Source organism: Phyllostomus discolor, chromosome 5 (assembly GCF_004126475.2).
Source record: "Phyllostomus discolor isolate MPI-MPIP mPhyDis1 chromosome 5, mPhyDis1.pri.v3, whole genome shotgun sequence".
NCBI lineage: Eukaryota > Metazoa > Chordata > Mammalia > Chiroptera > Phyllostomidae > Phyllostomus > Phyllostomus discolor.
The window spans coordinates 47,791,276-47,805,602 of NC_040907.2; the positions used below are offsets into that span (position 1 = coordinate 47,791,276).

General features: G+C 44.0%; 1 protein-coding gene across 9 annotated transcripts in view; it reads left to right on the forward strand.

The window, feature by feature from the left end:
* The first annotated feature begins 1,009 nt into the window (after positions 1-1,009).
* The window catches only part of DNAJC6 (DnaJ heat shock protein family (Hsp40) member C6), a 144,998-nt gene continuing 131,680 nt past the window's right edge, over positions 1,010-14,327 (forward strand). For 2 of the 9 annotated variants that reach the window (XM_036026226.1, XM_036026224.1), the window contains exon 1: positions 1,244-1,354. Coding sequence is in view for 4 of the 9 variants with exons in the window: in XM_028513903.2 (XP_028369704.1) it covers positions 1,240-1,354 (115 nt within the window). In the remaining 5 variants the exon portion in view is untranslated. Of the gene's footprint in view, positions 1,355-10,440; positions 12,322-14,327 lie in introns of those variants that run through there. The other 7 variants (XM_028513908.2, XM_028513903.2, XM_028513902.2 and 4 more) reach the window with 7 other exon arrangements.

The following is a 14,327-nucleotide window of genomic DNA, read 5'->3' on the forward strand; positions in this document are numbered from 1 at the left end:
CTGTGATTAGATTCAGGTGGTGCATTCTTGGCCAAAGTATTACAAAAGTGACATGTCTTTCTCAGGGTAATGCATCTGGAGGCTCTCCATTTTCATCTGCCTCCACTGGTGATTTTAATTTTGATCATCTGGTGACATTACATGAGACCTGTTTGGGCCTACAAAGATGACAATTTCATGATTCAGCCTAACATGTACCCTTTATTAAGGTTTTATATGTGTAACCTGATCTCCCTGATGCTCTGTTTCCTCCATTAATTAAGCGTGGCTATTAATAATTTCTCTCCTAGCAGCATCATTGGGAGAGTTAAATAAGGTAATGTAGGTATAATTTGGTCCATGAAAAGCACTCCATAAACATTAGTTATTATTATTGCAGCAAGGTGGTGTTGAAGGAATCTTGCTTTTGATCTTCGTCTCAGATTCTCCCAATTACAAGCAAAACCAGGAAAGAGACAAAATGAGGGCAGGGGGGCAGCCTCAGCTCTGCCATTTCAGTCTCCTCCTCTGGTAAATAAAAAAAAAAAATGCCTCCCACTCCACAGGTGTGCTATGAAGCTTAATGGCATATATGTAAAAGTCTGGACGTAGAATAAGTCTTCAAAAAATTAAGCGATTCGTAATCTGTTGTATGAGAAAAATAGAAATATCTGTCAGACAAAAAAAATCTCACGTAATGTGGGACCATTCTGAGGCAGTAGCAAAGTATGACAAAATATAGTTAGAGCCCATGACTTGAGAATCGCCACCATTTAGCAGTTGTGTGATCTCTGGGCAGACTACTGAATCTCTCAGAGCTTCCCTTTTATCGTTGTAATTTGGGGACAAAATCAAGTGCAAACCCCTTAAGATTTTTCTGTTAATTAACGACGCCTAGCAGTACCCGGGCACCCCACCGACACCTCCTGAACCAAGGACCAACTGCTTAAGATCCACCAATAAAGCCGCCTGGCGCTAAGTGCTTCCCGGCCTAGCGCATCACAGCAGCGCCCACGCCTGGGCCGAGCTGCACCCAGCAGGCGCCGCCCCAGCAGCTGCCAGACTCGGGCGCCCCCGCCCCTCCCCCTCCCTCGCCCTCGCCCCTCCCGCGCCCCGGCGGCGCCCCCCTCTTCGGCCCCAAGCTCCTCCCCCGCAGACACGTCTACCCCGGCGACTGCCGGGCACCTGTCAGACGCGCGGCGGCGGGGGAGGCAGGAGACGACCCTTGGGCGGCGGCGTGGGAGGGGCGCGGGCGCACAGATGGGAGCAACTGAGAAGGGCGGCAAGAAGAGCCGGAGGCTGTTTTCTTCTCTGAGGCCGTGGAAGGCCACCCGGCGGCTGTGGAGGACGCGCTCGGCTCCCAAGGCGGCACAGGGTGAGTTTGGGCGCGGCCAGGGACCTGTTACCACGCGCGGCAGGCAGGCGCGGGCCACCGACTCCGGCGACTCCGGCGGACTTCTCGGCCCCTGGGGCTGGCTGGCGGGCATGGCGCGGCCTGGAGCTCTGGCCCGGCGACCCTGCACTGCGACCCGCAGCGGGAACAAGACCAGTCCCTAAGCTCCACCGGGGCCAATCGACCAAGTGCAGGGGCCGGTCTCGGCACGGTCCCCTCTCTCTCTCTCTGCTCCTGGACCCCATAATCGTCTCCCGTGGGCCCAGGTGATTTTCTGCAAAATTTCAGTTCATTTTCTGCAAAAGCCCTTGTCTGTCCTTTTGGCTGTGGGCAGAAGGAATCCACGGTGCCTCGGAGACTCAGTCTTACTCGGGCTTGCATCTGCCAACCCCCGCCCCCAACACCTGGCCGGCACCTGCAATGCAGTACTCGTTGGGGGAATGAATCCGGACCCAACGCTACCTTCCAGGTCTTCCCCATCGGACCCACCTCTTCCAGCCCATCTAGGATTACTTCCCGTTATCTCCTAAGCTCTAACCACAATATACTATTCCCCAAACACAGCACCTGTCCTCATCAGAGCTTCAACTCACACTTATTCAGTCACAGACCCACTCCATTTGTTCATTCCACAATCTTTATCCAGTCCCCCTGTTTGCCAGGGCCTGGAGTGAACAAGAGAGGCAAGGCCCCAGCTCAGGACCACTTTTAGAGGGGGAAAGAAAATTGCACATATCGAACAGGTAAAAGTCCCCCTTAGAAACTGCTCTGTGTGCTTAGAAGGCATCAGTCAGCAGGGAGAGGAGAAAGGGTTTCCCCCGCAGGTGAACAGGGAAGGGCCCCTTGAGCGAGTGCAATGTAAGTTGAGATCCGAAGTCTGTTAGGAGTTACCCAGCATGGAGCCGGAGAGAGCTTTCCTGCAAGAGGGAATAACATCCTGCAAGATCCTGCAAGAGTGGAAAGGTTCCCAGTGTGTGGAGGGAAAGTGAGGGACGCAGCTTGGATCAGGGTCTGGGGGGGGGGGGCATGACCAGGGTCTGGGGGGGATTACCAATCATTTTCAGTGGATTGTGAAGCCACTGAAGTATTCTGTGCAGGGACATAACACGATTTGCTGGTGGCTCCCTGCCTCCTTCTCTGTCTGCAATGGCCGTGCCTTCAGTTTTCAGCCTGGCCAGTTCCTACACATCCATTAAGACTAGCACAAATGCCATCTCTGTAAAACCTTTCCTGGGGTTCCTGCCACCTGTAGCCTCTCTTTTAGTATCTTGTCATCCATAGGGCATTTGTTGCTGTTCATCTGGTGTTACAGATTCCATGTGACAGGTTCTCACCTGTTTCGTCTTTGCATTTCGCTCTTGGCTAAGTCAGGATTAGGTACTTTGCCGATACCTGTTTGCATGTGTGTGTTTGTGTGTGTGTCCTATCTTGTCCTTGTCATCCGTCCCCACCCCCGGAAGATTCTTCTTTGGAGACACTAGTGTGCCTTGTTCTAAAATGGCCGGTCGGATCCAGGGCAGAGGCCAGACTGCACGGAGCCCTGTCGTGGATGCAGCCCTCACCCTCCCACCCCACGTTGTTTTGAGGATTAGATGCATTAGTGAGTTAATAAACGTGAAGTGCTGGCACAGAGTAAGCATTCTAAAAATAAATTTGACAAAGAGCAGTGATAATTATCTTTCAAACATTGTGTTAGAAACAAGCTTTTCTGTTGCTGGTAGTTAGGGAGACTCTGTGGCTTGGCATTGTCCTCTTGGGGCTTTCAAAGATGTGTGATTACTTTCATCAAAATGCCAGTTAAATTCCTTCCCCATTGGCCTCAGGAACTGTTGGGGAAACCTAGTAGGGCCGAAGGCTGACCACCCGTTTCTCCAGCTTGCCTGAGTAGTTGAATACATTGGGAACTGCAACAAATACACCTAGAGTGATAAGTACATGCCCAGTGTTATTCCAGGTGCTGTGTGAATATTCACAAAAGAGGGATAAGTGGATATTGCCACTGAACCAAACTGAATTAGAATTAGTTTCCTAGTTTTATAATTTTGAAAACGAGTTCTATACTGTATACACAGCCGTCTTCTCCTTCCTCTGCTCCTCTCCTAGAGTTCACCCTTTGCCACGGTATACCACTCTTCACTTAGTTAGGATCTCGGCTGCTCACTACATTTCTCTACATCCCCATTTCCTGGTACAACCTGGGGGCAAGATCATTGTCATGTCCTAGGCTACATAATACTTTACAGTTTACAGAATAGGTCAACTACAAAAGCCCTGGAAGGAGGGAGGAAAGATGATTTATTTCCTCATTTGTAGTTGAGGAAGATGAAACAAAAAGATAGAGTGATGTGCAGGAGGTGATGTGACAGGTGAGTGGCAGACTCAGGCCTGAGTACCCATACAGCACCCTTTCTGCTGCATCTCCAATATCTGTACTCATGGAAGGGAGAAGTAAAATTAAAAAATATCATGCAATGAAAGAAATCCACATTCCAATTTTATTTGATTTTTTTAAAGGTAGCCTGAAATTCTCCTGAGGCTGTCACCATCACTTTGGACATCTAGAATCATATGCTTTGGTGTCAGACAGACTATGATTTGAATGTGCCGCTAATAAGTGACATGCTAATAAGCTTCGTGATCCTGGTCAGGGTGCAATATCTTTCTAAATCTAAAAATCCTTTATATATCATATGTAAAATAAAGATGATAATGCCTATGTCACAATGCTACTGTGATGAGTTGGTGTTTATAAAATCCCTAGTACATAGTACTGCACAGGTAGTGGTTGTCATTTTTATTAATATTACTTCAGATCCACCACTATATGATCTGATCATACCCCAACTATGTTCAGTTATGGGGCTGGAAAGTTCAATGAGCTATGGGACAAAACCACGGCTGGAAGTTCCTTTGGGACGGCTAATCCCTTCTGAGCCAACCAAGGGGTCTTCCACATCACCATTTCTCTTTCTCCTTCCTTCCTTCCTCCCTCCCTCCCTCCCTCCCTTCCTTCCTTTTTTTCCTTTTTCACAAAAGGCAGCAGTTCTATGAGAAGTAACATACCTTCTGGGGACTCCTGGCATCTTTTCAACCTAACAGTGTCCTGGACCATAGTGAACATTCAATACATATGTTTGTAATGCATGAATCCTCTAGGAGATACATGTATCTGCAAAGAGGAGGACTCTGAAATTTATAGTGTGAACACCAGTGACTAAGTATAGGAGAAATACCCTGAAGGACAGTTACTGGGTTAAAAGGTATATGCTTCTTTAATTTTGAAAGCTGTTGCTTAGTTTACCTCAGTATATTTGAGCTACTTTAGCTCCTTCCAGTAGTGTGTGAGATTCCCACTGTCAGACTCTTTAATGCTTGCCAATTTGATGGGTGTGAAGTGGTACTGCATGGTTTCATGTTGACTTTCCTGGATGAATAATGAAGCTGAAGTTTCTTCACATGTGTGATCCTCTCTGAAATGCCTGTTTATGTCTTTTCCATTTTTTCCTTTGGTAGTTTGTCTTTTTCTTATGTACTTATAGGTTTTCTTTGAATATTTCAGATACTAATCATTTGTTGGCTTATATGTCCAAACAATTTAAAACATATACCTCATTGTGCAAGTGGTTCTAAATGGGAGGGAACGCAAGCAAGCTAAGCCCAGTGGAAGTTAACCCCGCATATGCTCCCATCCTTTCCAAGGAATCATATTTTAGTCAAATATTGAAGTTTCTAGGTTATAAAAAAGGGAGGGAATAGCTGGTGGAACAATTTTGTGAGCACTAGACTTGCCTAGCTCTTGAAGTGATGGTAGAAAATTGGTCCTCATTAGAAATTACTTCCTCCAAACCCTGCTGGAGTGAAGAGCCCTTTCCTGAGTTGCGATATTCCCTGGGAAGATACAGATTGGAGCTAGAGTCAGTCTCCATCACAAGATAATGCTTTCCAGGACAAGTTAGTTGGAGAAGAGGACAGCATTTGCCAGGTGATCTGTGGTTTTGTTCCTCACTGTCATTTTCTGGCCATATGTCCCAAAAAACAAATCACATTGAAGAGAAATAATGATCCCTCCCTAGGGATATTGGAAAGGTCAAATGAGATCATAAATATAAAAGGCTATGTAAATATAGAGTATATTTTTCTAAGCTCTTGAAGTAATGCACTGCCTGGGTGGGAAAACCTTTTTACCCTACAATCTTTGGCCTATCCCTTCCCCTACCACCTGTTCTGCATACAGGTGCGTGATTATAGAGCAGTAGTTTTCCCAGTGTGGTGTCTGTGCCCGCAACATTTCCATCACCAGGAATTTGTTAGAAATGCAAATTATTGGCCCCACCCTAAGAGCTACTGAATCAGCCACTCTGGATGTGGGGCCCAGCCATCTGTTTTAACAAGCCCTGCAGCAATTCTGTCATGTGATAATGTTTGGGAGCCACTGGCCTGGTGCAATGTGCCAAGGCTTTAAAATCAGCAGATGTGGGTTTTAAATCTTAACTCTCCTATTTGCCACCATGACACAAGCAAGTTACTAGACCCCTCTTGGGCTTCCAAGCTCTCATCAATAAAGGGAAGAGGATCTCTCCCTCCTGGGGTTATTGTGAGAAGGAAATGACAAGAATAACCTTAGTTCTGCTACTTTTCATCTATGTGTCTTTTGGCAGGTCAACTTGCCTCTTTCCTGCCTTTTTTTCCTCATCTAAAAAGATGGAATGACAAGAGTTAACATCTACACACTGCTTACTTTGTAACAGCCACTGTCTTAAATCTGTGCATATTTTTATTTTATTTAATTCTTACAGTAACCCTGTTTTACAAGCTCTAATTTACAAATGAGAAAACCGAAGCACAGAGAGGTTAAGCAACATTTTCAAAGTTACACAACTAGTTAGCTGGAGTTCAGACCAAGGCAGTGTGCTGTAAAAGTCCTTGCCTTAAAGACAACGCTTGGGAATAATAAATTCTCTATTAGGGCATGATAACCATAGTATTGACTGGAACACAGTAGGTACTTCATATGTTAATTCCCTTTCCCTAGTCCCGTGGCCTGGCTTCTGAGACCTTATCTAGCTTTTCTTGGAATCATGCCTCCCTCTTCTGCCATGATTCTAATTACAAACCTCCACCCATCAGTAGGCAATTTTTCTCTATGTCACCCCTTTTATGGTCACTTGGATGCACTGAGCAAACCAAACAGAGGCTTGGCTTGATGGAGGAAAACGGAATGTGGTGATTCAGGTGAAGCTACCCTTCTGTCAGCCTGCCCTACATGTTTTTGGAATGAACGACCGAGTTAGAAGAGGTTCCAGGAAAGTGGTTGATAGATCACTAGGTCTGCTCAATTTGAGACATAGTCTCCTAGTTTCTTTCTTTCTTTAAAAAATTTTTATTTATTGATTTGAGAGAGAGAGAGAGAGAGAGAGAGAACGTGCACATAACCTCGATTTGTTGTTCTACTTGTTTATGTATTCATTGGTTGCTTTTCGTATGTGCCCTGACCTGGGACAAACTGGCAACCTTGGTGTATCAGGATGGTGCTCTTAAGCAACTGAGCTACCTGGCCAAGGCAGCCTCCTAGTTTATTTTGCTCTCAGATTTCTAAGGAAATGCAAAAGCCTTTTTGTCCCTTCAGTTTTTCTTCAAAATAAAATGTACAGCTGGGAAGTTTAACTTACTATATTACAGCATTTTCTTTCATTTTTATTTTGCCAGGACAATAAAAAGCCTGTTCTCTTTCAATTCAGAATTCCACTGATTGTTCTTGATGATTCTCTTTGGTTTTGCTCTCAAGATGGCCTCCTTCACTGGGCATGACTCACCAGTCTAGTGACTCATAAGTGGCATCTAACAAGACAAGGGCTGTGTAGAGCTGTGAAGAGACTTGGTGGGCAGTGGAGCCCACCTGAAGCTTTCCATAAACTCAGTTATTGAGATGGAGCATCATTTAATTTTTTTGTAAAAATATATTTTACAGATTATGCTATTACAGTTGTCTCAATCTTTTCTCCTTCTGCCTGGTACCCTGCCCCCCCTTCCCTCCAGCTATCCCCTCACCTTAGTTCATGTCCATGGATTGTGGATATAAGTTCTTTGGCTTCTCTATTTCCTGTACTATTCTTAACATCCCCCTATCAATTCTGTACCTATCAATTATGCTTAATTCCTGTATCTTTTCTCCCATTCTCCCTCTTTCCCCTCCCTACTGATAACCCTCCAAATTGTCTCCATATCTGTGATTCTGTTCCTGTTCTGCCTGTTTGCTTAATTTGTTTTTTCAGATTCAGTTGTTGATAGTAAAACGGCAATAAAATGGTTTATTAAACCATTTTAAATTAAAATAAACCAGTAAAATAAACCATTTTATTGCTGTTTTAATGTTGATAGTTTTAATCTTCTTCTTTGCTTAAGTGAGCCCCTTTAACATTTCCTGTAATGAGAGCTTGGTGATGATGAATTCCTTTATTCATCACCCAGGCCTTGTCTGGGAAGCACTTTATCTGCCCTTCCATTCTAAATCATAGCTTTGCTGGGTAGAGTAATCTATGTTGTAGGTCCTTGCTTTTCATAACTTCAAGTACTTCTTGCCAGCCCCTTCGAATTGCCTGCAAAGTTTCTTTTGAGAAATCAGCTGATAGTCTTACAGGGATTCCTTTGTAGGTAACTTTGCTTTTCTCTTACTGCTTTTAAGATTCCTTTTTTATCTTTAACCCTTGGCATTTTAAGTAGATGTGTCTTGGTGTGGTTCTCTTTGGGTCCCACTTGTTTGGGACTCTCTGTGCTTCCTGGACTTGTATGTCTATTTCCTTCACAAAATTAGGGAAGTTTTCTGTCATCATTATTTCAAATAAATTTTCAACTTCTTGCTCTTCCTCTTCTCCTCCTTGCATCCCTATGATTGGGATCTTGGTACATTTAAAGTTGTCTCAGAGGTTCCTAAGCCTATCCTCGTTTTTTTTTTATTCTTGTTTCTTTCTGCTATTCTGATTGAATGCTTTTTCCTTCCTTATATTCCAAATTGTTGGTTTGATTCTTGGCTTCAACCTCTCCACTGCTGGTTCCCTGTAGATTTTTCTTGATTTCACTTAGTGTAACCTTCATTTTTTCCCTTATGTTGTGGCCATACTCAATGAATTCTTTGAGCATCCTGATCACTAGCATTTTGAACTCTGCATCTAATAGGTTGGTTATCTCCATTTTGTTTGGTTCTTTTTCTGGGGTTTTGTTCTGTTCTTTCATTTGGGTCATATTTCTTTGTCTCTTCAATTTGGCAGCCTCCCTGTCTTTGTTTCTGTGTATTAAGTAGAGCTGCTTTGACTCCCTGTCTTAGTATTGTGACCTATTGTAGAAAAGGCACCTGTAAATTATATGGGGTGGAGCCTTAGGTACTTGCTTGGACAGGGAAACCTGCTTCACCACTCTTTGGCTCTGTACGTGGCTCTGAGTGGGTCACCTCACCTACTTCCCATATGCAACTGGCACCCTTCCAGCTGTTGCTCTGTTGCTGAATCCCAGAGTGGGTGGGTTTGAGTAGGTTCTAAGACTGTGTGGGCTTTTTAAGTGGAGTCTTCTGAAAATCTTGAAGTTCCCAACCTCCATTAGTTTTTATAGCCAGAAATTGTGGGGATTTATTTTCCCAGTGCCTGTCAGGATGAATGTGGCACCTTTAAATCTTTGGTTGTTGGACTTCCATAAAGTTCAATTTTCTGATGGTTCTGGGTATTATTTGTTTTGAGGTTTAGTTACAATTTTCTTTGTGGTTGTGTGAGGAGGTGATGCTTGTCTACCTACACCTCCATCTTGACCAGAAGTAGAACATCATTTTCATTAATACTTGTTTATAATGGTGCTTGTTACCAGTTTATTTGAAGTATAGGGTCTAACAAAGACATTGCCTTGTTCTGGAGAGCTCCAGTGCTTGAGTCTGTCCTCATCTTTCAACTAGATGTAGCCTTAATGTTTACTGTGGGGCAAGACAAAGCTTCTGAGAATTTACTGACCCACTTGGAATGGCCAGAGAATCAGGAGGTCTAAGGCTTCTGTACATATTCTATCAAGAAGACAAGTAAAGGCTCTTTTCTTTGAGGAGATCTTCAAACCTCTTTTAACCTAATTTTTAAAATAAACTATCAATTAAGGATGGACAGAAAGATGGACAGATAGGCACTAAAGCAAATATAGCAAAATGTACTTGAAGATGGAATTCACTGTGCAATTCTTCCAAACTTTTTTATGTTTGAAACTTTTAAAAATACAATGTTTGGTAAAATGTAGGTGCCTTCAGAAATGATCACACTCTCAAAAAAAATTACTTCCTCTTTAGTATAAATAGTTGCCCTCCTCAGTCCTCCCAGCCTTAGTCTTTCTTCCTGGGGAGCCTGCTTGATTAAAAAGGGCTTGGAGCCAGACTGGCAGGGAGTGAGCTACTCCTTTATGCCAAGGGCTTTATATTGTTCCTGAGATGTAATGCTCACAATAACACTGGCTAGTTATTATTTCCTGCATTTTATGAAGAAACTGAGGCACAGATGGGGTAAACTTGACCCAGGTCACAAGGCACTAATATTAATCTATAGCATTTATGGAGCCCTTGTTTTATGTGTCAGGCTGTGTGTTATGTACTTTACCATGATTAACCCATTTGAACCTCACCCAACCCTAGGAGGTAGGTACCATTATTATCTTCAGCAGGAAATAGGGATTCAGAGAGGTGCAAGAACATGTCTCAGCTTACTGAAAAGACCAGTAAATGGCAGAGCCCATGTTTGAACCCAGTCTCTCCTGCCTTAGAGCTCCTGCCTAACTATCCAGACCCAGGGCTTGGCATTCCTCTGCCTAATTCAGTGAGTCAGCATACCTTGTGGAACCCTCTTGCCCTGAGACCATAGCTCTTTGAGGACAGAGAATGTTTTGTTCAGCACTGTGCTATTCCCAGTGTTCAGAGCAGTGCCTGGCACAATGCATATTTATTGAATGAATGAATGGTGGCTTCTCACCACCTATTTCTTCCTTCACCCTGTCAGCCTCTAAAGGTGCCCCTACTAGGTACACAGTTAGGCTGTCCTGGAGTTGGTCCTGGGAGAGAGAGATGCCTGTTATTTTGACGTCACTAATGGGTCAATTGTTGTCTTTTATTGTCAAAGGGGAGCAGAAAGGTATCCACTGCCAAGGAAAAATGGGAGCAAAAATTAAATAAAGTTTCCCCCAAATTTCAGGGAGTCTTTAAAGTGTGGCAGCTAGAAGTCAACTCCAGAACCCTTAGTGGCCACAATGGCTTTCATTCTGTAGCTGTTTTTGACTCTTATGCTGTAATAATGAACTGGTGAACACTAGCAATTAGTTCCCTTAAGTGTGCCCAAGCATGTTGATAATTGCACCTTACATTTACATAGGGCTTAGTTACAAAGTATTACAACTGTTCTCCCTTTTGATCTTCTGAACAACCTGGTACATACACAGGCAGGTATGATTAGCCCCACATTATGGATGAGGAAACTGGTGCCAGAGAGGCTAAGTCAACTGGCCTACACCACTCAGTTAAGACTGGTAGAGATAGGTCTTCAACCCTCTTGCCTCAACTCCTCCAGCAAATGTTCTGGCAACTTCTGAGGATGAGAGCAATAGGTAGGTGTATTTCTTTTTGTTGCTCTTCATCTAACTTAGTGAAGTCCTGGATTGGGTCAGTTAATCTTTTTGGATATCATTGTGCCAATCTCTATAATGGGGGAATAAACACCACCCATCGATGAGTGCATTTGGAGCTTGTGAGGATTCCAAATTTAAAAAACAACTTCAGAGTGAAGATCTTGGAAAGGCCCCATGTGATCCTCACCAGTTTTCCATGAAATAAGTTAAATATCACCTCTCCTGACCACCCTATCTAAAATGGTACCTCTGCTCCCTTATAACCATGCTTTTATTTTTCTTCACATTATTCATTGACACATATTGGTTTGTTTATAGTCTATTTGAGTCCTCCCACAAGAATGTAATAACCACGAGAGCATGGACTTGGTCTGTTTTCTGTATGCCTGAATTCTCAACAAGTAGAATAATGCCTGGTGCAAATACTGTTTGGAAGAAGGAAGGGAGAAAGAAAGGAAGGCAGGGAGGGAAGAAGGGAAGGAGGGGAGGAATCTGAGCTGTGTAATGATTGAAAGTAAGGTCGAATTGGATGATTGAAAGATTTACACAAATCTTCCTTGCCCTCTGACAGAGGGGTCTCATGGTCTGGTTTCCTTATACTTATTTCTGGCTTAGCCACTCAGTGGCTTGAAACCAATCACTAAAGCCTCCTTGAGTATCACCATGGGTGAAATGGGCTCAATAACCTCTGTCCAAACAGTATTCATAAGTCATTGTATTATGCTGTATGCCTCTGTATTGTAACAGCCTGTGAGCAGCTTGAGGACTGAGGCTGGTCCCCTTCACTGTTGTATCTCCAGTACTTAGCAGAAAGCCTGGTGTATACAGATGTAAAAGAAATGTCTATTGAATGAGTGAATATATAAGAGGAAACAAATCACAGGGGTCGTAATCCCCTTCCAAAGTTAAGGTCTCCATTTGAAAATAAGCCTGGTGCATGGCACATATATTCCCCTTTCAACTGAACCCCATCTCTTCAGAGACAAGGAGGTGCTAAACAATTGGTTCCCTACTTAAGAAAAGAAAAGGCGTGCTTAGACTCCAGATCCAGTTCCATGCCATGTTTTGGAATTTGTGTTTACGTCTGCCTTCATCCCTGTCCTTTCCGCTCCAGCATAAGCAAAATTATAACCCTGCACACTGACTTGCATGCAATTATCAGAGACCCGGTGCTCCTCTGTTGAGGGACGTGGCCCCTGAGACCGCTGTCTGTGAATGACAAATCAAAAGTCAGGGTTGCAGAATCAGCTGGACTTTCCTGCTCATTTGCAGCAGAGGGAGGAAGGAGAGAATGAAAGATTCTGAAAATAAAGGTAAGGGCCCAACTGCAGAGGGGAGGCAAAAAGATGCTGGAGATGAGATGGCACTCCACGGACAGGCTTAGTTTGTATGAATGACTGATTTAGCGTTACCGAGCATACATAATTTTAACAGTCTAGTTATATAATAAACATGACTTTTTTTTTTTTAAGACTGACTGGCTTCTAAAAATATGCAAAAATTAAAGTGACTGGCTTCTCATTTCTAAATATTGTGTCATTCAACTTTCTATTTTTTTTGTGTTCCTGAATATAACCATATATTTGCATTCTTCATTTAATCTTAGCTGAGTAACATGTATTTCTGTTTCACAGATTTTCTTATGATAGCTACCAGGGTTTTGGTAATTTTATATTGGGAGTGTTCACAAGAATTAACATGTAGATTTTCAGTGCATCATTGGAACTGGAATATCTGAAATACTTTGGCCTTAAAACAGTTTGGGTTCTCAAAAAAAAGCAGTGACTGAGAATCCCTTAATGAACATTAATCTTTTTAGGAGGACTCAGTGGGGAGCTTTCACTGACCTTCAGAACTGTTTGTCTTGCAGAGAGATATTCGGATGCAAACTAGCCCCCCCCCCCCCCCCCCCCCCATTCCTCGAGCCTTCACTCTCTGGATCCCTGGTACACTAACACCCCCCCCCTCCCCCAGTCACTAATTCCGTTGGGGGTATGGTGGAGGAGAGAAACGATTTAAATGAAAACTCAGGAAAGAAGGCTGAAAATGAGCCAAGCAAATTTTAAGGTCAACCACAAGGATTATGGAGGATTCTGGGGTTTTAAATTCTGAGAGTCCTTAAATTTTCTGCCGCAGTTGGGGGAGGAGAGATAGACCCCAAGGTCTTAGGAGGCTACACGTGTTCCGGATCGGGTTTCCAGGACGGAGTCCTTCCTCTCCGCAGCGTTGGTCCAGCTTCTGGTCCGGTGCGGGAGGAAGGCTCAGGGACCGCAGGTTCCCAGGGAAAGCTCCCGGGTGGCCGCTGGGGCAGAGGACGCCATCTCTGCCCCTGCATGGCCTGCTGCTGCTGCCTGAGTGCTAATTTTAGGGTTTGCCTGCTCCCCCTTTCCCCACGCGCTTTCATGGTTCTCTGCGTGTTTTCACAGTTCTCTTCCGGGAGCCACTGTGCATCAATTTGCACCTAACCCTCTTCCCCCCACCCTCTGTGCACTCTGCATTAAAGTAGGCCCTGGCACTTTGCCCTTGGGCACCAGGGTTTGGGTGCGCAGGTGGAGGCTGGTAAGCAGCACCCAGGCAGGCATCCGAGTGAAGTTGTTTAGGTTATCTGTGAAACGACACAGGCCCCAAACCTTGCTTCTTGGGCGTACCGCTGCCGGCTTGGCCTTCTGATCCAGTCACTCTGGCATGTTAGTAAGATTCCCACCTTGTGATGGGCAGTGATGTTTATTCCAAACTAAAAATAAGAAAAGAAAACAAAACCAAAAAAACTACACACAGCCTGATGTCAGTGGGGAGACTGGTATTTCAAGCTACCAAGCTGTTTGTAATGAAGGCTCTTAAGCCACCTCACAGTCTGTAATTGAAACTTAAAAAGGGGCTGGGGTAGCTGGTGCTGGTAGTAGTAACATCTAATGGGCTCTGGATCATTCATATCCACATATTGATCTATGTGGTTTGGATGTTTAAATTTTGATGAAGCGCACTTAGAAGGGAAGAAAACAGCTATGCATGGGCCTGGTAGGTGGGAAGAGGGCCTATCCACTACTGTTTCTAAGCCAGCCTCTCATGGACAAATAAAACCTGTGTGTGTAATCCAAGTATTTTAATGAACTCAAGGAAAACAATTGGCTTGTCCTGTGTTTTTTTTTTTTTTTTTCCAGTGGCTGGAGAAAGGGTTTGTGGAAAGAAAAAAAAATTGTTTATATGCCATGTTATGCAAGGCCAGTGGCATGATTTCGAAAAAGCTAAGACTGCTTGAATTGGAGGCTCAGGTAGTGGTTAATATTCACCTTGGTTTGGAATTGAAACACTCCCAGTT